Source organism: Dendrobates tinctorius, unplaced genomic scaffold (assembly GCF_039654945.1).
Source record: "Dendrobates tinctorius isolate UK_male_01 unplaced genomic scaffold, ASM3965494v1 ptg000135l, whole genome shotgun sequence".
NCBI classification, from domain to species: Eukaryota; Metazoa; Chordata; class Amphibia; order Anura; family Dendrobatidae; genus Dendrobates; species Dendrobates tinctorius.
This window is the reverse complement of record NW_027361803.1, coordinates 11,034,618-11,062,573: the sequence shown is the minus strand read 5'-3', so window position 1 is coordinate 11,062,573 and position 27,956 is coordinate 11,034,618. Positions and strand designations below refer to the sequence as shown.

General features: G+C 48.6%; 1 protein-coding gene across 1 annotated transcript in view; it reads left to right on the top strand.

Moving 5' to 3' along the window:
• SLC45A2 (solute carrier family 45 member 2) overlaps positions 1 to 27,956 on the top strand; it is a 164,345-nt gene that overhangs the window by 14,048 nt on the left and 122,341 nt on the right. The window contains exon 2 of the mRNA XM_073543902.1: positions 27,003 to 27,185. Within this exon, the coding sequence (XP_073400003.1) occupies positions 27,003 to 27,185 (183 nt within the window). The remainder of the gene's footprint in view (positions 1 to 27,002; positions 27,186 to 27,956) is intronic.

Here is a 27,956-nt window from a genome sequence, read left to right as displayed (position 1 = left end):
GCTGGCCGGCTTGCAGCAAGAGTTAGCGCAGGAGCAGGACGCACAAAGTCACATCCTCAGCTACATGGCTTCGGTTGATGGCCGCTTACTCGCGCTCCAGGCAGCCGTGGCTGCTCCTCCTCCAGGTACTGGCCCTCATCCCCCTCCGCCGTTGGCCAAACCACCCCGCTATAACGGTGACGCTAAACTATGCCGAGGTTTCCTGAACCAGTGTCGCCTCCACTTCGAGTTGCAGCCTCAGGCATACCCCACGGATCGCTCTAAAGTGGCCTTCATAATCTCCCACCTCGAGGGGGACGCTTTGGCATGGGTAAACTCCCTCTGGGAGCGTGATGACCCCCTGGTTGCCCATTTGTCAGATTTTTTGGACACTTTTCGTCGCGTATTTGACGAGCCAGGTCATCTCGCCTCCACCACTGAGTCTCTGTTCAGCTTATGCCAGGGGTCCCTAACCGTGGGGCAATATGCCATCCAATTTCAGACTCTGTCATCCGATTTGGGTTGGAACAATGAGGCTTTGGTAGGAGCTTTTTGGAGGGGGCTTTCGGGGCGTATAAAGGACGAGTTGGCAGGCTGCGACACTCCCACGGCTCTTGAGGATCTAATCTCTTTGGCAACCCGAATCAATCTGCGGTTCCAGGAACGAGCTCGTGAGAGAAGACTCGCGCGCCCGCTGCCGTCTCCTCACAGACCACCCAGTCCTCGGTCTAGGGCTTTTCCTCCTGCATCAGGACCCGAGCCTATGCAAGTAGATCGCTTGAAACTCTCCGAACAGCGACACAAGGAGAGAAGTTCTCACGGCCTATGTTTCTATTGTGGTAGCGGGTCTCATTTGCTCCGTACCTGCCCGGATCGTCCGGAAAACTTCTCCGCCTAGGTCAGGTAAGAGAGGCCTCCCTAGGTGTGCATGATTCCTCTCAACCCCTTTCTCTATCTGTCCTATTGCATGTGGGTGGCAAGCGGGTCTCCTTGGCAGCCTACGTGGATTCAGGCGCTGCTGGGAATTTTATTAGACTCGATGTAGTTTCCAAATTTTCGGTCCCTGTGAAGGCCCTTGAGAGTCTCCAAGTCCTTGCATCTGTAGACGGGAATCCTTTGCAAGAGACCGTTAAGTTAGTTACGCACGAGGTCGAGCTTCAGATTGGCGCCTTGCACAAGGAGAAAATCTCGTTTTTTGTTTTAGCCGGTATCTCTCATCCTATTCTCCTTGGTCTTCCCTGGTTGCGACTTCATGAACCCACTTTAGATTGGCGTAACGGCAATGTTTTTTGCTGGGAGGACTCTTGTCGGTCTCGGTGTCTGCAGCCGGTGCATCCCGTAGGTGTTCCCTGTCTCCTCCCTGGTTCCTCCAGTTTGCCGCCCGCATATCGGGTCTACGCGGATGTCTTCGACAAGAGAGAGGCTGAGGTTCTTCCACCTCACGGACCCTATGACTGCCCTATCGAGCTCATTCCTGGTGCCACTACTCCCCGCGGCAGAATTTTTCCTCTCTCTTTAGCCGAGACGCAGGCTATGTCGGAGTACATCCAAGAGAACCTAGCCAAAGGCTTCATTCGAAAATCATCCTCGCCTGCTGGAGCAGGCTTCTTTTTTGTGAAGAAGGAGGACGGGTCTCTTCGTCTGTGTATTGATTATCGGGGTCTTAACCGCATCACGGTAAAAAACAAGTACCCGCTTCCATTGATTCCTGAACTCTTCGATCGCTTGAGAGGAGCACGAGTCTTCACCAAGCTGGACCTGCGAGGAGCCTACAATCTAGTTCGTATACAGGCCGGGGATGAATGGAAGACGGCATTCAACACACGGGACGGGCATTACGAGTACTTAGTAATGCTATTTGGACTTTGCAACGCTCCTGCAGTATTCCAAGAACTCATCAACGACATCTTTCGAGATCTCCTCTATGTCTGTGTAGTGGTTTATCTGGACGACATCTTGATTTTCTCTCCCGACTTGTCTACCCACCGCCGAGATGTCCGTCAAGTTCTACATCGTCTCCGGGAGAATTACCTGTTTGCTAAGTTGGAGAAATTCCTCTTTGAGCAGTCCTCTCTACCGTTCCTTGGCTACATCGTTTCGAGTACTGGCTTGGAGATGGATCCTGAAAAGGTCTCTGCCGTTCTCAAGTGGCCGCGTCCCCAAGGTGTGAAGGCAATCCAGCGTTTTTTGGGCTTCGCCAATTTTTACAGGCAATTCATCCCGCATTTTTCCTCCCTAGTCAAGCCTATCTCGGCTCTCACTTGCAAAGGGGTTAGTCTCCACTCCTGGCCGCTGGAGGCTGAAGCCGCTTTTAAAGATTTAAAGCAGGAATTTGCTAAGTCTCCGGTACTCCACCGTCCAGATGCCAATAGGCCATTTTTCCTGGAGGTTGATGCCTCGTCTGTGGGTGCAGGAGCCGTTCTACAAAAAACCTCCTCTGGACGCGTGGTCACATGTGGGTTCTTCTCCAAGGTCTTCTCCGCCCCAGAACGTAATTACGCTATCGGAGACAGAGAACTACTGGCCATTAAACTCGCCCTCGAAGAGTGGCGCCATCTTCTTGAAGGAGCTGTCCATCCGTTTACCATATTCACGGATCATAAGATTTTGGCTTATGTTCAGACCGCCCAAAGACTCAACCCGCGTCAAGCTAGATGGTCTTTGTTCTTCGGGCGCTTTGATTTTCAGCTCCACTTCCGGCCAGGGAATAAGAACGTCAAGGCTGACGCCCTATCTCGTTCCTTTTCGCCTGTGGACAGTGAGGATGATCCAGCGCACATCATCAATCCAGCTAAGATTATCACCGTGGCTCCCCTAAGCGTACTTTCTCCACCACCCAGTAAGACCTTCGTTCCATGTAGGGACAAGGCTAGGGTCTTACGCTGGGGGCACTCATCTAAATTCTCGGGACACGCTGGAGTAAGGAAGACTCTCTATCTCGTCTCCCGTCACTATTGGTGGCCATCGCTTCGCCAAGACGTCTTGGACTTCATCGCTTCCTGTCCTTTGTGTGCCAGGAACAAGGTCCCTCGATCCTGACCTTATGGGCTCCTACACCCATTACCCATACCCACGACTCCTTGGACCCACATAGCTATGGACTTCATCACCGATCTGCCAATGTCCTCGAGATGTTCGGTTATCTTAGTGGTTGTGGATCGGTTTTCTAAGATGGCTCACTTTGTTCCATTGTCTGGTTTGCCTTCTGCCCCCGAGTTGGCGAAGATTTTCTTGCTCCATGTCTTCCGTCTCCATGGCTTTCCTCGGCACGTTGTCTCGGACAGAGGAGTCCAATTCACCTCTCGATTCTGGCAAGCTCTCTGCGGATTGATGAAGATAACTCCTGGATTTTTCATCAGCCTATCATCCCCAGTCAAACGGACAAGTGGAACGGGTCAATCAAGTCCTGACTTCCTACCTCCGGCATTTTTCCAACGCGCACCAAGATGACTGGGTTTCTCTTCTTCCGTGGGCTGAATTCGCGTACAATAATCATCCCAGTGAAGCCTCTACCAAGTCTCCCTTTTTTGTGGTTTTTGGACAACATCCCGGCATCCCCCTTCCCGTTTCCCCTACCTCGGGTGTACCGGCGGCGGATGCTGTGTCGATAGATTTCTCCCAGATTTGGAGGGACACCAGGGAGGCCCTTAAGAGAGCCAGTCGCAAAATGAAGGATTACGCCGATAAGAGACGTTTAGATGCTCCTCCGTACTCCCCTGGGGAGAGGGTCTGGCTTTCCTCACGGTATATCAGACTAAAGGTCCCTTCCTATAAGCTGGGTCCACGTTTCATCGGTCCTTTTGAGATTCTAAGGCGCGTCAATGACGTGGCCTACAAATTAAAATTGCCAATGTTTTTTTCATGTATCCCTCCTCAAGCCTGCGGTATTTAATCACTACCACTCAACTGCTTCGCAAAATTTCCAACCCAGCAGTTCTGATAATACCTTTGAGGTTAAGGATATACTCGCCACAAAGACTGTTAGAGGTCGAACTTTGTTTTTGGTCGATTGGAAGGGTTTCGGCCCTGAGGAGAGGTCTTGGGAACCTCGAGAAAACATTAATGCTCCTCGGATCATGAAACGATTTCTTGACAACCTTAGGAGAGGAGGGAGTAGAGGGAGGGGTACTGTCACGGCCGCCACCGATACTCACCTGCAGGGTCCTGTGTGCACCTCCCGTCGCGCACCCGCTCCCCGGCGCGTCCCCGCTGCTGACCTCCGGCCTCCCCGACGTCGCTCCCACGCTCATTGGGCCGGCGCTCTGACGGCATCATGTGACTCGGTGGCTCCGCCCCCAACATGGCGGCGCTTATCGTCTATTTCTGGCAGGCGTCTCCCCAGGTAAGACGCCTGTGTATTGTTCCCGGGCTGCTGTCCTTTTGGCCAGCGTTCAGTACGCTCTCAGGCCCTTCATACCCTGTATCACCTTGCTCCGCTTAGTTAGGTTTTTCTGCTGTCGTTCTCTGGGTTCGCCTCTGGCGGTTCTGGTTTTCCCTGCCATCCTCTCTGTGTGCTTGCGCTCCTGTGACCACCTTGTTTGTGTACTCTCTTACCCTCTCTCTCTCTTGCAGCCTCCAGCCACTACCTGCTCCGCACCCTCCAAGTCTCTGCGTTCTTCTGGCTCCTACTGCTGTCTCCCGTACCGCTGCTCCGCTGACTCTCCACCCTAGTTCTCCTGGTGCTCACTCAGTCGTCCCTTTGACTCCGGCTGTCATGGTTCCATCCCTTGTGGGCCTGCCCCTAACACTCCCTGTATAGGGGGTGGCTCCACCTGGTCCAGCTCGTCCTCAGGGGCTCTGGAGCCGTGACCCAGAGGGTCCACTCCGTGTTGCTCTCTTTATTTTTGCCGTCCTAAACACACTCCGTAACAAGGAGTTCCCAACTTACCTAGTTGGTGGGGCACTACACCTTAGGAGAAGGTGCAGTACTTCTGTGGCGACTGAGCCTCAGGGGTGCCACATACCCCCCCGTTAAACACAGCACGTCCGCGGGCTGCAAGACAACAAAGTTGACAGTCCAAAAACATACAAAATTTTTATAATGCTACATAAACAATTCTTATACTAAACTTCCTAGCATAGGAGGTACTTATTCTTGAACGTTACAAACAATTCTTAATTAACTATCTAAATGTCAAGTCACAAAGTGCAATTTTTTTTTTCTAAGTGCCATTATCTGTGACTCACTATCACTTCAGTATTATTCAGCTTTCCCTTCTCTAGTACACATTTCTTGATCATTTTTCTACTTTCACTGTCTCTTCAAGACGCTGACCGCAAATACCTGGTCCGTCACCTGTCTACTTTCAATTCTTTATTCTGTATTCTATATCAAAACATTCTCAATTCTCTATAAAAGCCATTTCTCAGTTACTAATACTCTTATAAAACACATTATCAACAATAAAACATTTCAAAGATTCTTGTAAGTGCTGGACATCGCTCCCAGCCAGGATTTCTTGCAGTGTCCTTTGAGGTAAACATCCTCTTCGAAAAGTGTCCATGTAAAACATCATCTTCGCAAAGTGTCCTTATGTAAAACACCATCTTCGCAAAGTGTCTTTTTATGTAAAACCAAGAGAGAGCACCTAAAGAGGTGCAAACTATTTACAAGAAAAGTTTTTGGATCACTCCAAGTTCATGATCGCTCAGTTCAATAGGAAGGCTGCCAGTTGCCGGATGGTGGCTTGACAACTAGCCCAGTTCTCATCATACTCCCGCTCTTCCCGGGACCGATCCAGGCTGGTATGGTACTGCGGCGCCACCTTCAGGGGTTCCGGTGTCCCCCCCCCCCCGGGGACTGATATCCCAGTCCCAGACCAGATCTAGCACGACCTGGTCAGCCGCTGCGACCGTGGTGCACCCCAGGGCCTTCCCAGTTGTCGGGACATCAGACGTACCTGGGGCCTCCTGGCGGTGTGGTCTCTGCTCCGGTGCCGTTGAAAGTGGGCCGGTGGCAGCGGGTGGTGGCTCCGGGTCCGCGGGGGCCTCTGGTGGGACCTTTGCAGCTGCGTCAGGTCCAGGCGGGAGCTCCTTCTCCGCTTCAGCTCCCTGGGCTGTGTACAACTCCTTCGGTATTAGCGGCAAAGAAGGGACAGAGTACGCTGCTGGTGGCATGGCAGCGGCTCCAAGCTCCACAGGGTCTGCCAGGGAAAGGTCCGGTGCAGCAGCGACGGGTACCGGTGTCGCGGGTACCGCAGGTGTAAGCCCCTCCTGGGCATGCTGCAGGTTCAATGTCCATAGCGCTTCTCGCCTCAGTCGCAGGCGGCGCGTCAGCTGGATAATCTCGTCCTCCAGCTGTTGGTTATTCATCCCTGAGATCGGGTCGGAGCCTTCAGCCATGGCGCCGGGGAGATCCGTTTCCCTGCGCTCTGCAGGCCTCCTTCCCTCACCCTCCAAAATGGCGTTCTGGCGTTCTTCTTCCTGCCTCGGCCCCTTTCCCGCCACTGGCTTCTCCTGCCCCTCCTTCCGGGGGCGGCGTCTTCTTCCAGCGCCTCCATACCAAGCCAGTATACGAACCCCTCGTGGGGTGGGCCATGTCGCTGTCACATAGTAATTAAGGCAGAGAAGGCCCAATACTCTTCGCGGTCTTTTCCTAGGACCTCCCATCTCTTCACGCCCTTCACGAGCACCTTTGAAAACCTCTGGAATGTAATCAAGAGGAAGATGGATAGTCACAAGCCATCAATCAAAGAAAGAAGAACTGCTTAAATTTTTGTACCAAGCATGGCATAAGGTCACCCAAAAGCAGTGTGAAAGACTGGTGGAAAGCATGCCAAGACGCATGAAAGCTGTGATTAAAAATCATGGTTGTTCCTCAAAATAATGATTTCTGAACTCTTCCTGAGTGAAAACATTAGCATTGTTGCTTCTAAATGATTATGAACTTGTTTTCTTACAATTTTTTGGGGTCTGCTGTCACTGCATTTTTTTTTCGTTATTTTAACCATTTATCATTTTTTGAAAATAAATACAAAATTTAATACTTGGAAATTCGAAGACATGTCAGTAGTTTATAGAATAAAAGAGCAATTTGCATTTTACTCAAAAATATACCCATAAAGAGAAAATTTTGCAGTGGTCACTTAATTTTTGGCAGAGCTGTATGTTTGGGTTTGTCGGGTTTGGCCAAACTGTAGTCCAAAGTTCGGTACGGGTACACAGTTGCGGATTAAGTGGACTATGGGCCCGGGGCTGTTCATAAAACCTGGGCCCCTGTACCCCCCTTCCCACCTGAGCGCTTGGTTTGCTGCGGGTCCATACGGAAAACCCGCCACCATTCCACCACGTGTGGACATGGCCTAAAAAGACGTTGCACATAAGCTGTAGGCCTACGGCCAATACGCACAAAATCGCCCAACGTGATCCTGGCCATAGGGGATCCACTTTAATGTCCCCACTTTAATTTGAAGTCCCCTTACTTCATCCATTGCAGTTCCCTATCACCCACTCACTTCATCTGCAGTGCCGCTTCATCATTTGCAGCCCCTTATCCCCCCTTCCATTTTATCATGTGCAGTCCCCTTCCCCCCCAACTTCATGTGCAGCCCCACTACCCCATCATCATGTGCAGTTAATTTTACCCCCACATCATGTGCAGTCCCCCTTACCCCCAATTCATCATGTGCAGCCCCACTCACCCCCCTTCATCCTGTGAAGCCCCCACTCATCCCCCCTTCATCCTGTGAAGCCCCCACTCACCCCCTTCATCCTGTACAACCCCAGTCACCCCCCCTTCATCATATACAGCCCCCAGTCACCCCCCTTCATCATATACAGGCCCCAGTCACCCCCCCTTCATCATATACAGGCCCCAGTCACCCCTCCTTCATCATATACAGGCCCCAGTCACCCCCCTTCATCATATACAGGCCCCAGTCACCCCCCTTCATCATATACAGGCCCCAGTCACCCCCCCTTCATTGTGTACAGTCCCCACTCACCCCCTCCCCCATTTAAGGTGACGGCTGTGCACAGCTCCCGGCCCCTCATAGAATGTGACGCGGGCGGCTGTCTGCTGCCGGCGGCGTCACAGCACAGGGCACGGCCGGCCCTGTACAGGTGCTGGGGGAGCGGTCCGGGGGGCATTTGCCTCTCTGCCACCCGGCCCAGCCCGCCCCTGCCCCTGGGCCCCTGCCCCTGGGCCCCCAAAAAACCTTGGGCCCGGGGCGACCACCCCATCCGCCCCTATTAAGATCCGCCATTGCGGGTACAATAACGCTACCCGAACTTTAATTTCAAAGAAATCAATAGGGACCAGGAGTGCACAATGGTCGTAGCAAGAGCTAGGGGGCTGCAAAAAGAAGCAAAATGTGGGTAAGAGCGGGACTATTGCCCTGCAAACAAATATGAATAGGGAAATGACATAAAGTAACATAGAATAAAAAATAATAATAATCTTGAACCAGGAGGTGGAAGTCTAAGTGGTGGAGGAGGAGAGCATGTCATCGTAGGTGGAAGAGGAGGAGGTTTTTTAATTTTGGGATTCCCCAAAACATTAGGAATGGCAAATTGAATGAACAAACTGTGATAGAGTCTTAACAATAGATGAGTGCGGCTGATCTACTTCTCTAGTCAGCCAAAAGGTTTGGAAAAGTCCTGTGAGATCCACGTCTGGTTCATTTTAATGTTTGTGATCTTGCCCACATTTACTGTGGACAGGCGAACGCCCCTGTCCCTGATCACACCTCCTGCCGTGCTAAGCACACGTTCCAACAGTACTGTACACTTGCCACAGGGCAGGCCAGCACCCCGAGGTGTGAAGGGCAAGCTTAGGCCATGTGTCCAATTTGGAGGCACAGAAGATAAGTGAGGCAGACCCATCACTCAGTACTTGGAGACGTGTGGACACATACTCTTGCACCATTTTGTTTAAACGCTACCTCCTGGTAAAACAGACTATGTCAGATGGTGGTGCTGGATGTTATGGCATGCTGAGGAAGGTTTTCTACATTTTGTCCAAGCTAACCCTACCTTCGGAGGTGGTATCAGTGCCCAAGCTGCATGGTGCCTTCCTCCTCCTCCTCCTCTCTTGTGCTTTCACTGAGCCCCCGTGGTTGGTGGGAACGCCGTCATTAGAGTGTCTACTAGCGTGCGCACACTTTTTTCAATCACACTCCAGTGATGGCAAAAAGGATGGTACGTTATTCTTGTAGTGGGGTTCCAGGATTAGGCCACCCAGTAATCAGTGCTGGTAACAATCTGGGCAACTTGGCGGTCATTGTACAGTGTGACGGAGTATGCAACAGAGCGGAAAGAGACACCAGGCCGATAAACAATCCAATGAGATTTTTTGGAACAGAGAACTGGGGGAGCACAAATGAGGGTAATGCTGTAGCGTCCGTAGTGAGTCCACAATGAGTTCACAATGACTCCATACAAAGGGATCCAATCCGGGGGTGCCACCCAGTATTCCGACACCAGGGAAATATAGAAATAGTCCTTGCATGAGTTCAATGGATCCAGCAGATGAGGGATACAACATAGTCCCATGTGGAAGCTTCTAGCAATATACCGGGATCTCGCCCCAGCATAAGATCCCAGCCCTTCGCAGGTCACCACATAAGTGTCTCGGCCAAAAAAACATGAGTCTATTGTCCTGTGTACTGGGATCAGCCCATCAATGGAGGAGGTTCACACCAACTGTTAACATGTGGCTACATTGAGAAGTTTCCAGAAGCTACCGGCTACGTTCCGTTTTACAGGTTTGTGTATTGGATGAGTCCTATGCTGAGAAGAACAAAGACAGAATCCCCCATTGGATTGAGTACAAGCAAGGTGGACCTAGACCTGATTACATTACAGTCCAGGAACACAGGCCGGGGAAGGGACACGCTGTTACATACAGTAGCATGTATTCACTCAAATGTGCCAGGTTGTCCAGAGGCAATGACTATCTGTCCTTGGTGTGAAGTGTATCATCTGTATCCTCTACATCCCCCCAGCCACGCTTCAGTGAAGCCCGTGAGCTGCTTTGAGTGAAACACTGTTGTGAACACTGTTCCTCCTCCTCCAAAACTGTCTCCGGGCTGGACAGTTGTGTACCGGGCTGCTGTTGGTACAGGAACCCACCCATCAAGCCCTGTGTGGACGACTGGCCTGATAATTGTGGGAATGGTCCCTGTTCCACCTCCTCCTGTGCCATCACCTCATCCATCATTGCCTGAAGCATTTTTTCAAGGAGGCGTAGAAGGGGGATGCTGATGATGGCGTCATAAACACTGGCCATGTTCATGGAGTTCTCGAAGCAACACAACACGGCTCACACGTATCGTATGGAGGCCCACTCGTTGATGAAGTGATGTTCTGCAGAATGACTGACCCGTGCGTGCTGCAACTGAAACTCCACTAGGGTCTAACTCGCAGGGTGAGAACATTGAAAGTGCGCCCAAACGGCCCACACTTTCTGCAGCAGCTCTGACATCTCGGGGTAATTTTTCAGGAAGCTCTGCACCACCAAATTTAGCACATGCAACAGGCAAGGGATGTGCGTCAATCAGGCTAGGCCCAGAGCTACTGTGAGATTTCGCTGGTTATCGCACACCACCAGGCCAGGCTTGAGGTTCAGCAGCACCAACCACTCATCACTGTGTTGTTTGAACACCTTCCACAGGTCCTACAAGGTGTAGGATCCCCCCCCCAAACAGATGAGCTTCAGAGCAGCCTGCTGTCTTTCCCCCTGATTGTGCTGAAGTTGTTTGTGCAGATGTTACTCCACCGCCTCTTCATCCAATCAGTGTAAGCGGAGAAGGAGAATGAGGCGGCAAAATGGACAGAGCAACATCCAGCAATCCTTGTTGGTGGTAGGACATGTGCCGAAACGTTTTCCGTCTCATGCCCAGCCATTCCCTACATTTACCCAGTCGCAGTTAAGGAGATATAATGTCCCTGCCTGTGCTTACTGGTCCATGTATCAGTGGTTATGTGGACCTTGATACTGATGGGGTTGCGCAGTGCACACCTGATTTTTGTCCCCAGCATGTTCATGGCCCTCCGGGAAAAGTAGTGGCAGCCGAGAACCAGGTACTACAGGACAGCCGCCACCATAAGAATTTTAAAAATGTCCGTTTCCACCAGTCGGTATGGTAGTGTGGCGCCCCTGAGGCTCAGTCGCCACAGAGGTACTGCACATTCTCCTAAGGTGTAGTGCCCCACCAACTAGGTAAGTTGGGAACTCCTTTCCACACTCCAACACCTGCATCCCACACAGAGGATAGTTCAGTAGGTCCGCCTAGCAGCTTCAGGCTGGGGGTAGCAGAGAACCCTTCGTGGAACCCTGCTTCGTAACACGAGATGTGCTGGGAGGTGGGTGGAGTTAGTATAAAAGAGGGGGAAAGTGGAGAATTGTAGGTCAGTCTGACGGGAGGTCAGGCGAGAGGAGTTCAGTTCTGAAGTTAGTTTTGAGTTCAGTTTGAGTTCAGTTTAGGAAGAGTGCTGCAGCTGCCTTAGTGATCTGAGCCAGCTGGCACGGGAAAGAGAAGAGAAGGAGAAAGACGTAGACCTGCAACCTAAGCTTCCATAAGAGGGAGAAGGAACAGCGCGGAACGAAGGAGTAGGAGAACAGAGAGGAGTTGTGGGTTGGAAGAGGAACCCTGCATATAGGTTCTCAGCGCAAGGACGGTGCCCGGTCCCCGAGGTTGTATGGACACTTATGGTTCTGCAGCAGACACCGGTGGGGTAGTTGGCTGTAAATGCACTACTACCATCCAAGGCTTGGACACAACAGCAACCGATTTGCGAGCCAGGACTCTGAGAGGAGTCACTGATAGAGGCTACAGCTGTCTGTCATACAAGTAAGGTTCTAGGAACATCTGACAGGAGGAATTCCAGAGAACTACGGTACTGGAGCTCTTCACATTAAAAGGCACAATAGAGGAGTCGTTCAGGAAAGGCACATGTTGGCGGAGTGTTGGAGAGGAGAACCCTGACTTGCCGAGGCTGAGTAAGTCTCTACCCCGGAGGATACGGCACGGAGGCAGGCACCAGTGGGTACCGCGAACCGTGAGTAAAGCTTTGAAACTACAAGCCCTGGTGTCCTCCATTCATTCGATGCTAACACCTTCAGCACCGCTACATCTGGGTACCAGCATCTATACCATTCTGCGCCTCTCCTCATCCATTGCACCCACACTGCCCTGGGACTACAGCTCCACCTGTGGAGAGCTACACCATCTTTGCTGCACCACACCATCAGTCCCAGTGGATCTGCATGCAGCGTTGGCTCAACATCTTACTTGCCAAACACCACGGGTGGCGTCACGAACTATTCAACTAAGCTATAACACTATTGACATCACCGCCATTGATATTGGGCGCCCAGGGCCACGGACCGGGTCACCGCTGCTGTGACACATCCCCCTGACACCGGCCCGGTACCGAGTACCCCGCTGCCCTGGGTGTGAGGGGTGATCCAGTAGCATTTCAAAAGTCGAGACTTTTGAAATGCTGTGATTCAGGACCAGCACTCGTGGGTGGGCAGGGAGGGACTTCCTCTGTCTCTTGTATGAGGGATAAAAAGCCGAAAGCTTCCATAGGACGGTGTGAAGATGCTTGGTGATGCTTCTTGTGGTGGTGCTGTCATATCCTCTCGTGCGGGGAGCCAAGTGGCCCTATTGCTTGGGAGCGGGAGGAAAAGACCAAGATCGCAGCAAAAGAGGGAGCAGGATGAGCCTCAAGTCTTTTCTATTTTTTTCAGGTGTGTACTCTACTGCAGCTTGTACTTTTTATTCATGTGCATCGTCATGCAGGTGTTGCTCAGGTTAAGAACATTTATGGCTCGCTTCATGCTCTGGCGGCACAGCGTGTAAACCACCTGTGTCTTTTTGTCATTGCTTTAAGAAATGCAACGACAGGGGTTCCTTTGAGCTGGCTTTGATGTGTTCATTTCTGTGCGGTGGCCAGTAGCAGCCCACGTACTGGCTAGGGGTCAGCTGCTGTGCTTGTGCACCCTGCTCTCTCTTTTGCTGTGCAGCTGGGGTTTGACCACCATCTCTCAGATTACCCACATTACTCGGATTACCGTGACTCCATGTGGGGTCTAGGACCTCATCATCACCCACATTATCATCCAGCCACTCCTCACCCCTGCCTGTTGTGAGTTCATTTTCCCCTTCACTACTGAGGCCCGAGGAACTCCCTCTTCTGGTGAAGAAAGGTAGTGAGCCTGATAGTCAAACACCTGGGGCTGATGATGATGACTGGCTGAGTGGAGTTAATGACTGGATATAAGGCTGCCGACGCCCTTCTGGCCTGCGGGTGATTTCTCTGTGGACTTCTAGGAAACCAGTCTGATTCCTGCTCATCTAAAGCTAAGATTTCTGCTTTGCCTTTTTGCATTAGTGTTTTGTTTTCCTTGCTTTTCTGGATTCTGCCATTCCCTGCTGGGGTGAGCTGAATCTCCTTTTGCCTGTTGCTCTGTCTTCAGAATATTCCTGAGTACTGACATAGCTTTTTTGAAGCCTAGCATCTTCAGGGCCTTTTTTACTGTCAGTTTGTTGGCTCTTATTTTCATAGGGTTTTTCACGGATTGCAGACAGCAGCCTTCCTGTCCTTTCCTATCTAAGCTAGCGTGGGCCCCATCTTTGCTCAGTCTATCTTTCTGTCTGTGTTTCGTTCTTTCTTCTTGCTTCACCGGCATTATATGTGGGGGGCTGCCTTTTGCTTTGGGGTCTGCTCTGGGGCAGTTTAGATTTCCCTTTCTGTCTTTAGGCTATGTAGTCCTCCGGCTGTGATCGAGGGGCCTAGGGCATCGTAGGAGCCCCCCACGGCTACTGCTAGTTGTGTTGATAGGTTCAGGGGTCCGCAATCCGATAGCTGCCAACTTCTCTGGTTTTCTCGACTTAGCTAGCATTTCTATTTTTGCCTCCTACGGTGACTCAATCATAACACCTGCCCTTCTTGTCGGTCTGCACACTGCATAAAGCCACAACAATTGGCACCTGAGTTTCGTCATCAGTATCAGAGAAGTGCTACGGTGGTCCGCTGACTGTTTACACTAGCCCTCCTACGTACTTGTCCTCAATCTAAACAAGTGGTTGGGCAAATTTTTACTCAATCTTTTCCTCTCTGAGGCATGCCCAGTGGATAACCCGTGGAACCACAGCCAGCAGAGTCATCAAAAAGCAGAAGTTACTGCTTTATGACTTGGGGCTCAGACTACTTGCCTGATTTGCAAGGAGGTAAGGTGGAAGACAAATGCCAATGGGACGCAGGTGCAAATCCTGCACTTTCATCAGGATACCGGGTGGAAGACAAAGTGAAGGAATTGGAGGCACTCTGTCATCCAATCTAAAACCGCCTCTAATTGTTCTGGCCACACGATTCGTCCAGCGGTATTCGGGCCTACAAAATTATGCAGAACATCCTGTCGCCTGTGTGCACCAGGGGAAGGTGTTTCATTTGGACACGCAGCAGGCATAAATTGAATGCATCCTCTCCCTGCAGCACCTACACCACCAGCAGCACCACAGCCATGTCCCCTATTTGATGCTATCCTTTCTTTGCACCTCCAAAAAATACAGCCTGTATACAGTCCCCCCACAGAGGGAAACACTGTCCCTCACTCAAGCTACATCCTGTCCCTTCTCTAGTCAGAGCAGAATGGTGGCACCACTCGTGATCTGGCGGTTATACAGGCTGGGTCATGTTGTGCTCCAGCCAATCACAGGCATGGTTGTGATGGCTGCGGATAAACCCACAGTCGAATAGCTTGTTGATTGGCTCCACTCCAGACTTTCAGCAAGCTTTATTGAGCATCTAAACACTAAAACGGACTTCCGTGAGAAGTCCATGTTCGGAGTTCATTATGGATGCTAGGTATCCTATACAAACCCCGAACTTTACAGTTCATCTCTACTGCTAACATTAGGGCCATAGGTCCTTCTTTAATGCTCTTTCCTATATACCTAACAGGAACCTAGTTCCTTTTACCCACTAGTAGTTAAGCCTCTGGATCGCCCCGTGCCGTGGCAGGGCCGAGGGGTACTCGGAGCCGGGCTCGTTGATTTCAATGGGAGATGTTGCGCCTATAATGAAGTACTCACAGTACTGAGTTACACTGGAGTTTCTCCTTCCAGATGTTCTTAGAACTCTACTTGTACGGCAGACAGCTGTAGCCTGCTTCGGGGACTCCTTACTACTTAGTCCCGGCTCACTCACGTTGCTGTTGTGCCCCTAAGTCTTGTGTGGGAATAAAGTGGTGACAACTTCTATTCCTCCGGTGTCTGTCGCAGGACCATTAGTATCCATACAACCTCGGGGACCGGACCCCGGCCACGCACTGTGAACTTGGGAAGGGTTCTGCTCTAACCCTAATCCTTAGTCCTCCTCTCCTTACGTTCCGTACTAATCCTTCCTTCCTTATGGCGAGAGTCAGGCTTTCCATCAATGTTCCTCTCCTGTGCCAGCAGACCCAGGTCACTGAGGTCGGCTGCAGCACTTCCTTCATCCATCCCACTCAGGGGATCTTCACTCTTCCACTGACTCTGTCAGACTGATTAAATCCTAAACTCTTCCCGCTCTTTTGGTGCCAACTGAACTCCACCCGCCTCCCAGCACGCTTCGTGTTCCAAGCAGGGAACCACCAAAGGGTGCCTTGCTACACTACTGTGTTGTGTGGGATGCAGGTGTTGGAGTGTGGTCAGGTGTCTCCACCTTACCTGAATGGTGGGGCACCACACCTCAGGAGGAGGTGCAGTACCTCTGTGGCGACTGAACCCTCAGGGGTGCCACACCTCTCTACCAACTATCTAAGTGCTGCAGGCCCAAAAATAGGAAAGCAACATAACAAACATAGGAATGCATTATATAACCAAAACATTTTCAAGGGTTGGAGGGGTTAATTATAGAAAAACAACTGCTGTTTTGCCTAAAACGAGACCAATCTTGTCCTTGGACTGTGGATTACAGTATTTATTTGAATGAGGCTAAGGTGTCACAGAAGACACAACCCATGAACAAGCATGTGATAAAGGGAGCCGATCAGCCCAAACTGACAGTATAAATTAAGCACGTAGCTCTATAGGGTATACAGCCGGTGAAGTAATAATTGTATAGGCAGAGAGTGAGACAGCAACTGGGCCCGGGGAGGATTTGGGCACACTGATGCACAGCCAGCTGAAAATCATGCTGGTGTTTGTCACTCATTCAGTTGAAGAGTATTGCAGTGCAGAGAACCACTGGCTCCCTGCACCGCAATAGCTAAACAAGCCACTGGCCAATCAGAGGCCAGCAACTGACAACAGTGTGCCTATTGGGGCACCCGGGCACTGATGAGCCGCTCAGCTCACCTTTTCAAACCAAATGAAAGTAAAAAGAGGAGGAGGAGCGGCGGAGGTAATGCTTGATTTCTCCAACTATGTAATCCTACAAGAACAAGGAAGCCAGATATAAAAATATAATCTTTACTTTACAAATACGTACACAACAAATAGATAAAAATAAGGGGGATGCAATTACAAAAAATGCTGCATGCATGGGGTGCAGAATAGGTATCCAAAGATAAAGTATTATTCAGGGCCTGTTTGATAAGATATAGTCCAAAACAATATATACATGTCAACTGTATAATCTATAGAGAAGATTATAGGATGAGAAAAGAGTGGCTCCCATACACTGGAAATACACTAAGTGAGGTTAAATAAGAATAACTAGGCTAATGAGCCTTCTTGGTGAACAAATATATACACACAATATATATAAATATATATATTTATATACACACTATATAGATTATAATCATATATTATTGAGGCAGTAACCCCTGTTGCAGCTAGGGGGCACTGTGTGTGCGCACGGAGGCGTGTTGGGGTCATGGGACAGCGTGGCAGTCGCAGGCGTATCTGTGAGTATGATGGTGAAACAGTGACTGGCAGGATTGTAAATGGCCTGTATGTGCTGCAGAGGTCCTCTGAGCTGTAAGCCAGAAATAATGTTGTGCTGGGACTTGTAGTACCATGAGTTTTGCTTAGATTACTGGGGGGGGGGTTATTATAAGGTTAGTCGGAGAGCTGGAAGGGAATGACTAACCAGAGATACACCGCCCACCTATGGGGATGGTTTCAGCTATATAATGTGATTGAGATCTGGTCACATGGTGAGAGTGTATGGATCTGAATGGTCAGTGTGTAAGGCTATGTGCACACGTTGCGGAGTCTGCTGCGGATCCGCAGCATTTCTGGCCCTGCGGGTCCGCAGCAGATTTAGGTGCATTGTAGGTAAACTGAAAAACGCTGTGCTCACGCTGCGGATTTTTCCGCGTGGATTTGCTGTGGGTTACAATCCGCAGCATGTCAATTCTTTGTGTCAAACCGCAGGGCTAAACTGCAGCCTAAACCGCAGGTCTTTTGGACCTGCGGATTTTTCCAAATCTGCGTGGAAAAATCTGCAGCACCAAAAATTACGTGTGCACTTAGCCTAAGGTCCTGGATGGTCTATGTGTTGGAAGGTCTAAGGTGGGGACGGACTTCCTGAAGAGCACATGGTGAGGCCTTTGGACCTGGAGGCCTGTGTGTTGGACAGTTGTGGCGCCCCGAGGCTCAGTCGCCACAGAATTGCTGCACCTTCTCCTAAGGTGTGGTGCCCCACCATCCAGGTAAGTTGGAGGCTTCTGACCATGCTCCAACACTCGTGCTGGGAGGTGGGTGGAGTTTAGACTAGATATAAAAGAACGGGACAGTTCCAGGATTGAGGTTCAGTTGGGTTCAGTCTGACAGGAGGTCAGTGAGGAAGGAAGCCACTCAGAGAGGAGTGGGGATCCCTGGAAGAAGGGATGGAGGAAGGAGTGCTGCAGCTGCCTCAGTGACCTGAGCCAGCAGGCACGGGAAAGGAAAGGAAAGAAGGAGAAAGACATAGAACCGAAGCCTCAGCTTCCATAGAAGGGAAAGACAGGTACGGAACGTAGGTGTTGTGAACTCATTTTCTGGTTTACCTCTGGCTTCTGGTGAGGGTGGTGGAGCTAGCTGTGTTGACAGAGGAGTCGTGAGTTCTCCATCCGGGCTCCCTCTGGTGGTGACAGCAGGTAATGAAGCTGATCTAAATGGCAGAGACCTGCCACCTGAGGAGGTGGACTGTGAGTGGACATCAGGAGTCTCTGACTGGATTTAAGACAGCCGGCTACATAATTTTGTGCTGGTGATTTTTTTTTTCCTGCCCTGAGGTTCTGGTTTCCAGTTCTGTTCCTGCCTTCTCAAGCTAAGTGGGCTCTGCTATTTTTTCACATGAGATTTGGTCTGGGTTTTGTGGTCAGCCAGCCCCTGCTGGGGCTGTGCTGAATTTCCATTCTTATGTCTCTGTTTTTTGCCAGTTTGCTTTTTGTCCCTGATCAGATTGGTCTCTTTTTTGCTCTGTCTTCAGAATATACCAGAGTGCTAATATAGGGAATTGGAGTCTAGCGACTTCAGTGTTTTTGTTATCAGAAAGTGTTGGACATTTTTTGGCAGGGTTTTGTGCGTGATTGCAGACGGCATCTTTCCTTTCCTGTCCTTTCTAGTTAGTGTGGGCCCCATCGTTTGCTCAGCCTATTTTTCTATCTGTGTTTGTGTTTTCATCTTGTCTCACCGACAATACATGTTTGGGGGCTGTCTATTGCTTTGTGGTCTGCTCTGGGACAGTTTAGATTTCCCCATTTCTTGCTTTAGGCTTATTTAGTCCTCCAGCTGTGACGAGGCGTCTAGATTCATCGTAGGAACGCTCCACGGCTACTGCTAGTTGTTGTGGATAGGATCAGGGGTCTGCAATCTGCTTAGTTACCAACCTCTCTTTTTTTCTGGGGCTTAGCTTGTTTTTGTTTTTAATCCTCGGTGACTCATTCATAACAGTAGGAGTAAAAGGGAACACAGAGGACGTGGGTTAGAGGAAGAACCCTGCCTAGAAGTTCTAAGCGCAAGGCCGGGGCCCGGTCCCCGAGGTTGTATGAACGCTAATGGTTCTGCAGCAGACACCGGTGGAGTAGTGGGCTGTAAATGCACTACTCCCATCTAAGACTTGAGGGCACAACAGCAACATGGATAGAGAGCCGGGATTCAGGAGTAGAGAGTCCCCGAAGCAGGCTACAGCTGTCTGCCGTACAAGTAGAGTTCTTGGGAACATCTGTCAGGAGGAACTCTAGTGTAACTCAGTACTAGGAAATCTTCACACTTAAAGGCGCTATAGAGGAGACATTCAGAAAAGGCACATAAGTTGGCGGAGTGTGGAAGGGAGCTTTCCATCTTGCCTGGAGGTTGACGGAGTCCCTGACCCGGAGGACACGGCACGGAAGCGGGCACTACAGACTGTGAGTAAAGCTTTGGAACTACATGCCCTGGTGTCCTCCAATCATTCCTGCGTCGTTCCGCCTAGCACTGCTACATCCCCTGCGCCAGACACTACACCATCTCAGTGTCTCCACATCTACACTGCCCTGGGACAACAGCCCTGCCTGTGGAGGGCTATACCATCATTGCTGCACCACACCATCTGTCCCGGGGGATCTGCATGCAGCGTTGGCTTAACACCTCCCTTGCCGAACACCACAGGTGGCATCACGAACTATTCATCTAACTACATTCCACCATTCACAACATCTCCCGCCATTGCTTGGGCGCCCAGGGCCACGATCCGGCTCACCGCTGCTGTGACACGTCCCCCTGATACCGGCCCGGTACCGAGTACCCCACAGCCCTGGGAGCGCGATCCACAGTCCCAAGGGGGGATGGACATCCTGAATAGTGCATGGAATGGCCATGTATGCAGAGTCCGTGATGGCACTGCAATGGGGGAGCTACTGTCCGTCTGAGGAGCTGGATCTGTCAGGTGGCCTGGTGAGCAAGGCATTGTCCGGGATGGTGATCCCAGTTCAGCAGCTTCCCTGAGAGAGTACTGACAGGAGTCAGCGTGTGGAGCTGGAGGTCCTGGAAGGTAAATCAGAGTATGGGGGAACTGTGTGCACTGACAGGGGGTCAGTTAATAAACTGTGCAGTCACCCATGGTAACTGGACGGAGTAAGGTCCAGCTTGGTTAGAGACTGCAACTTAATGTCGTGTGTTGGTGCCTGTTGTGTTCCATGGACATTAATGAACTGTTCGGCGTGCGGTCGCCCACGGTAATTCGACAAAGCAGGTCCGGCGTGTTTAGTGACTGCGTTTCAAAGCCGTATACTATGAAGTGCTAAGGACTATCTGAGGTCGGTGATGGGTAACATGGCCTACAGCAGTTTATGATGCTTGAATAAACCAAAATAGACTGTTTATATGAAAAAACGTGCCTGTCTACGTTTGTCCTGTGGCCAAGCGAGTGTCCCCCAACACACGCAGTGAGCGCTGTCTTACAATATATATTTTATGCTGGATCGGATCGCTCATATGTCAGTTTTAATAGTGTATGGAGATTCCAATAGCTAAAGGTCATAAACGTGAAAAATTTCAGAGATCTGAATATATTGCAGAGGTAAGTATCAGTGCAAATAGCACATTGGTAAAATAGATATAACCACCACTTGCTCTTTCCAATATACTGGAAGGCCAAGCCTTACATACAAAAGGTTATAATTGATTATATTGATGGTGGAAGTGCCATAAATCTAGGCCAATAGTGGGTTATTTTGATTCCTCGGAAGTTTTCTAACTTGGCTCAGGTGTTTGCCCTCTTCGCCAGTGTGGTAGAAAAAAAGCCATAATATTGTCTGCTCTGTTTTGTTCCTTGGATGCGGTAGATGAGGCCTATCGTATCCATGGGGGTATTAGTTGGCTTTGGTGCGATGAAAAGTTTCTGCAGTGGAAATCAGTCCTGCCTAGTTTCCAATGGGATCATAAGGGTATTATCTTGTGGTTGATGACGGCACCCTGGTCTGCTCCTCAGTACTTTCCCATGTCCGCTTGAGGTTCTACTGATTTTGGGTGATCTTGGGTGGGTACCCTGAATGGACTTTGCTGCCATTTTAAAAAGAGAGTGCAATTTTGGAGCATTTTGCAAGTTTAAGAACAAATGCTCCGGTTGGAGCTGATCCAATAGCTACTCCCAAGTGTTTTATAAAAGGAAAGGGAAAATCTGGAGAAACTTCAGATCAGAGGGATGATGTCGGTGAAATGAGGGCAAATGAAGCCATATCTAAATAAAACCCTGGATAGTGAAGCAGTGGCATTTTTTAGGATGGGATTTCATTATGGCTTCAGAATCTCTACCAATGTGGAGTTGCAGGTCCCTTATTTAACTCCTTCACGACATATGACGCATATTTGTGTCATAAACCGTGTCTCACCCTTTGGTGTGGGCTCCAGCTATGAGCCTGCATCTTTTCGGGCAAATGACAGCTGATTTCATCAGCTGCAATGTACCTCTAACAGCCGCGGGTGGAATCGCGATCCACCTGCTGCTGTTAACATGGTAAATGTCGCTTTCAATCTCTGACAGCGGCATTTAACATGATCGCATCGGAAGCGCGTCACTAGCTTCACCCATCGGCACCACCGTCACATGATCACAGTGCTCCGAGGGGTTGGCCACCCCGTGGATGGCGTTCGTAGCAGATGAGCATTTCTGCTACTTCTAACAGGACTGGATCCCCACTATGTGTAGGATTGAAGGAAGTAAGAAAAAAATGTTTTTAAAAATATAAAACATATAAAAAAAAGGTCAAATCACCCCCCCTTTTTCCCCATTCAAAATAAAACAAGAAAAAAAATACACATTTGGTATCGCAGCGTTCAGAAATGTCCACTCTATCAAAATATATAAAAATAATTAATCTAATCAGTAAGCAGCATAATGAGGAAAACATTCAAAACGCCAGAATTCCGTTTTTTTGGTAGCGGCGACATTACAACAAAATGCAATGACTGTCTATCAAAAGATCATATCGATACCAAGATGGTATAGATAAAAATGTCAGCTCGGCGCGCAAAAAATAAGCTGTCACACAGCCCCAGATCCTGAAAAATGGAGACTCCAAGTCTTGGAAAATGGCGACATTTTTCTTTTTGTTAACAAACTTTTTGTTTTTTGTTTTTTTGTTTATCACTTAAATAAAAAAGAAACGTATACATGTTTGGTATCTACGAACTCATAATGACCTGGAGAATCATCATGGCAGGTCAATTTCAGCATTTAGTGAACACTGTAGAAAACAAATGTGAAATTACCCTTTTTCTTTTTGCAATTTCACCGCACTTGGAATTGTTTCCCATTTTCCAGTACATCATATGGTAAAATAAATGGTGTCATTCAAAAGTACAACTCGTTCCACAAAAGGAAAAAGCCCTCACGTGGCCATATTGATGGAAAAATAAAAAAGTTATGGCTTTGGGAAGAAGGGAAAAAAAGTAAAATTTCCTGGGGTTAAAGTCCCCTAGATTTCGTCCTGCTGTAATTTTGGAGAAGCTAGCGAAGGAAATGGATTTGTGAATGGTAGCTGACCCGTTCCAGGATTTCTTGCTTACCCCATTTGTGGATATCGGGGAACTGCACCGGAGGGCAAATAGTTGCCGGAAAGGCTTTCCTTATAGGTATGAGTTAATGAGGCGCTCCCAGTGAGGGGGGATATACATCGCCAGTCCAGGCTGGGGATATATACAGTGTGTCCGTAAAGTCATGGTGCACGTTTGACCAGTCACTGGAAAGCAACAAAAGTCGATAGAAATGTGAAATCTGCTCCAAATAAAAGAAAAACTCTCCCAGTCTCATACCTATCCAGTGCAGCTCGATGTGCGCTCAATGACATTAATCACTTAAAACAGAGAATCCCAGACGTTCTTCACTCTGTTACCGCAGACGTCCTTACCTCGTGTGTGGCAGGAACTTCACTATCGTTTGGATGTGTGCCGGGCAACAAATGGAGCCCACATCACCGCTGTTCCCATCTCAGAAACTGGCGAATCTCCGCAGCGCACAGTGAGTGTGCCATGGGGATTCATAGGTCTGCAGTCATACACAGTAACTTCAGACTCTTCATTTTGGACCGGACAGCCGGAATGGTGTCAAGAAAGCTGTTTTGGCACGCTGAGACTGACAACCACACATTTTTCTGCATGCTTGTCATGGCAGGAATGGGTCTTTGTAAAGTCTTTTAGTGGTGTGGGAAGGGCGAAGGGGATCATTTTGGCAGGATCACTCGTCTGTATGTGGCGGACAAAGTAATTGTGATTTCACAGGGACGATATCTGGGCCAACATTCAGCAGGAGGGCACTCAAGCCGGAGCTGGGAGGAGCAGCTGATGGTGCAAGGTTTTATGTGGTGGGCTTCCAAAGACTCTTTCTTTGTATTTGTGTTGGTACTTTAACATATATTTTTTTTATTGTAATAAAGGCTGATGTGGCCATTACTGTTGGGAATTCCCTTGCTCAGACTTCTGAGCTGGAGCTCACTCTGGTGATTACTGGGAGTAGTGGAGCTGGCCAGTCTGATGTGGAGGTTTGCCACCTGACGATGATTGGCAATCTGGGATTACTGGCTGGGAGCATATAAGTGAGCAGGCTTCCCTTAATGGTTGCTGGTGATTTCCTACTTGTGCATTCTGAGCTCTTCAGTCTCCTGCCTGATCTGCATGGTTCAGTTAAGTGATTCTTTTGCTAATCCTTTGCATCTAATTTTGTTTGTGCTTTTTTTTTGTTTTCTGCTTTGTTGCGAGGGTTCAGCGTACTCTCTGCTGGGGGCAGCGCTGGGCCCTGCTCCATATGTTACAGCTTGTGTTAGTTTGTTCAGTCCCCTGTTATATTAGTATCTTTTGCTTTGCTTCCAGTTCACACCAGAGTGCTGATCTAGCGGGGGTGAGGTCGTGTGGCCTCAGGTTTTTTGCATATCAGATGAATTGGATTTTTTAGGGTTTTTGTATGATTGCAGACAGTATCTTTTCTGTCCTGTCCTATCTAGACAGTTTGGGCCCCATCATTTGCTCAGTCTATTTTCTGCCTGTGTTTGTCCCTCATCTGGTCTCACCGACAGGGGGCTGTCTATTCCTTTGGGGGTCTGCTCTGGGGCAGTTTAGATTTCACCTTTCTGGCTTTAGGCTTAGTTAGTTCTCCGGCTGTGCCGAGGAGTCTAGGGCATCGTAGGAAAGCTCCACGGCTGCTGCTAGTTGTGTTGTTAGGATCAGGGGTCTGCAATCCACTGAGTTACCAACCTCTCTGGTTTCCTGGTGGCTTGGCCTGTTCCTGCCATCCTCCTCGGTGACCCATTCATAACACATTACTGTACATCCAAGTCCACAGAAGAGAGCAAACCTTAATTGAGGGTCTGGAATGAGACTGTTGGATACACTATTAAAGCAGACATGTCACCACCAGGTTTCATAATATAATATACATACATCTGAACATAGATCTGTTAGACCTCATGAGACTGGTGTATTTATTTTGAAAATCCATGTCAGAATGGATCTATAATCCTAAGATTAAGATGCGCATTTTATGATTCCAACCTTGAGCCAAAGTGTATTCCACCCAGCATGATTAACATCTGCTGCTCGTACTGAACAGCGAGATCCCAGCAGCAATAAGAAGGGGCACTGAGGAGCTGTCAGTCAGGCTAGATGGCGAAAGAATCAACAGGAAGGAGGGGAGGATCACTGAGGAGCTGTCAATTGTGCTTAGCAGGCAGAGAATCAACAGGGAGGAGGGACACTGAGGAGCTGTCACTTGTGCTTAGTGCGAGGAGAATCAGCAGGGAGGAGGGACACTGAGGAGCTGTCACTTGTGCTTAGTGGGAGGAGAATCAACAGGGAGGAGGGACACTGAGGAGCTGTAAATCGTGTTCACTGGGTGGAAAATTAGCAAGGAGTGGACTGAGAAGCTGTCAATCATGTTCGGTGGGCCGAGATTGAATTAAACTTTCATTAAGGATTATAGCCATTGAGACAGGGATTCTCATTAGCCCTAAATATCGAGTTTAAAGGTATTGGTTTATATTCTGAAATCTGGTGACAGATCTGCTTTAAATTTATTGGGATTTTGTTATTGATCCTGGGTTGTAATACCAGATACAGCTCCTGGAAAAGAATGTGCTGAGGACCGGCACACTGGACTACTACTCTAGTCAGTTAGTTGACATTGTGCTGTGATTGTCTGCTGTGCTAGGGAAGGGAGTGAGCTCCTACGATCAGAATTTGGAAATACCGGTATAATTACTGACTGATATTCCTGAAACATCACCACACTTACTGGCATGAGGCTGAGCTGTTATACTAGAAACAACCTATGGAAAAGATGGTCGAGGTTTCCGTTTATGTTGGCAGCCAAATGAAGTGGCATAAGCTGGTATTATCTATTCTGAGAATTCAGGATCTGCTGCAAGAGATGAAGCTCTGGGAAATAATTTTCCTTCTTCACAGAGGATACGAGGTAGCATACCAAAAACGTAAAGGCCATTTTCATTTAAAACTAATCTCAGTACAAATGAAGCATTAAAATTCCGAAATAGAGGAAAACGTGATATCTGCAGCTCCAAGAAGATTAACCCCTGATGCTGTGCACACGAATCCAGCTGAGCCTGTCTTCCTGCACGAATACTGCGGAGGGATTTCGCCAAACTGGAGAACTTTGTGATTTTTCATTTTGGATATACCTGAAATTGTATCTGTAATTGATAGTAATGTTTAGTTTTATTTTAAAATTTCAGAGCAATATCAGTCAACAGGAGAATTTACTGAGACGCCAGCCTTTTGATAAATTAGTCACATCTTTGCCTAGCTGTGCTCCAAAGAATCAAATCTGTACCTGCCTTGATAAATTCTGGATTTGCTGCATAATTTATGCCATTTTTGGGGTAAATTATGCTAAATCTGTCATGAAGAGGCCCCTCCCCTCCCACTAAGCCCCCACTCACTTCTTTCATCACTTCTTAAAAATGACAAACCGCAAAAAAGTGAAAAGTCAAAATTTTTTTTGCAAATAAGGCTTGCAACAATTGTACAACTTCTAAAAGACATATTTCTAGTAATAACCCAATTAAAAATGCCATCCAATGAGTCTTTTATTCTATTTCTTCTATTGGTAAAATTTTAAAAATATTTCTCCTCTGTAAAATACACCTCTTTCACTGTGCCAATTCTTTTTCTTTGTCTTCCTTTCTTCCTTCATCTTTTTCTTCCTTCCTTTCTCATTTCTTTCTTTTTCTTCCATTCCCATTTCCTTCCATTCTCCACTCTCTCTTCTGCCTTCCTTTCCCTTCTGCCTTCCTTTCCCTTCTGCCTTCCTTTCCCTTTCCTTCCTTTCCCTTTATTTTCCTTCCTTTCCCTTTCTTTTCCTTCCTTTCCCTTTCCTTCCTTTCCCTTTCCTTCCTTTCCCTTTCCTTCCTTTCCCTTTCCTTCCTTCCTTTCCCTTTCCTTCCTTCCTTTTCTTTTCCTTTGCTTCCTTCCTTTTCCTTTCCTTTGCTTCTTTCCTTTCCCTTTCCTTCCTCTCTTCATTTCCCTTTCCTTCCTTCCTTTCCTTCTTTCCTTTCTTTTCCTTTTCTTTCCTTCTTTCCTTTCCTTTTCCTTTGCTTCCTTCCTTTTCCTTTCCTTTGCTTCTTTCCTTTCCCTTTCCTTCCTCTCTTCATTTCCCTTTCCTTTCCCTTTTCGTTTCTTCCTTCTTTTCCCCTTCTTCCTTCTTTTCCCCTTACTCTTTCTCTTTCCTTTTCTTCGTCTTTTTTTGTTCTTTCCTCCCTCCGTACCACCATTTGTAAGTGATGACTTCCAATGTGGGTTATATTTACCTGCACCCCATTATATTTCCTTTTGCCTCCACACTAAAAAACAAAAAAATATGTGCACAGTTCAGCAACTTGGTATCAACAGGTGTGACCAAATTCCGGCTCTGCAGGAGAAGCAGAGTGCTTCATGTGATTTCTACCTTCTGGCTGTAGGTGATCTGAGGAGATATCTCGGCTCATTGTGTCATCAGATACAATACGCTAATTATGCAAATTGTCTCTTCAGAGAGGAAGAGGACTAGAACTCTAGTGCCACCTATTGGAGGTAGCAGATACAATACAGAACACATTTAGCTCTGCTACATCTTGAGCACAGGCTGGTGCGTCTCACTGTAACCGTATTATTTATTTATTTTTTTTTCTATTGCAGCTATATTTAAGAACAGAAGTAGCTCGGAGAAGAAGACATGGGCCATCGTCATCACCATGCTCGGGGTTGTGGCCTTTGACTTTGCGGCAGATTTCATTGATGGACCCATAAAGGCCTACCTGTTTGATGTGTGCTCGCACCAGGACAAGGAGCGCGGCCTGCACTACCATGCGCTGCTCACTGGTAAGAGCTGGTACAGGTCTCTGCTCATTCCAAGACATATTATAGTACAAGGAGAGGTCTGTGGTCACGAGATCGGGCGCACGTCACCAACCGGTGATTGTAGGCCCACAGCTTCCCAATCTCGGCACTAGAACTACTTGCTCTGCAGCTTGCCTGCAAGAAATGTCTAACTGTGCACCAAGACCGCCGGGGGACCAGCCACGAGGTCAAAATGAAGAAGCGAAGAAGATTAAATAAATCCTTCCGAAATGGCCAATGTCACACGTCCCGTCTGATAGTCTCCGAAAATGTCTTCTTTTTTTTTCCTTCCCTGCATTTCATAATGTTTATAGTACCACCAACGTGGCTGTATGAGAACTTTTAGTTTAAATAGATATATATTTTTTCACCCCCGACACGTCGCAGCAGGGAGTCCGCTGTATGTTTAGGCGACTATTTTAGAATAACAATATTAAAAAATAATCCCATGGCAGCCAAGTTGCAGTGTATCTGACATGCACCGAAGTCAGCGGCTTATGGGACGCACAATAAATCCATCCCATATGGAAAAGGCCCTTCATTAAGGCTGACGTGAGGAACGTCGCTGTTCACGATTTTGCCCCTCTGTGTTGAAGCTGCCAATATAATGTGATTACAGTGTAGGACGGGAAGGAGTTAAGTTCACTTAGATGTAATAAAGTCTTGCACTTGGCCATATTATCACCATGGAATTACAAGGGGAACCTACAATGAGCTCCACAGAAAAGCATCTTTATTCATCATATCCTTTTT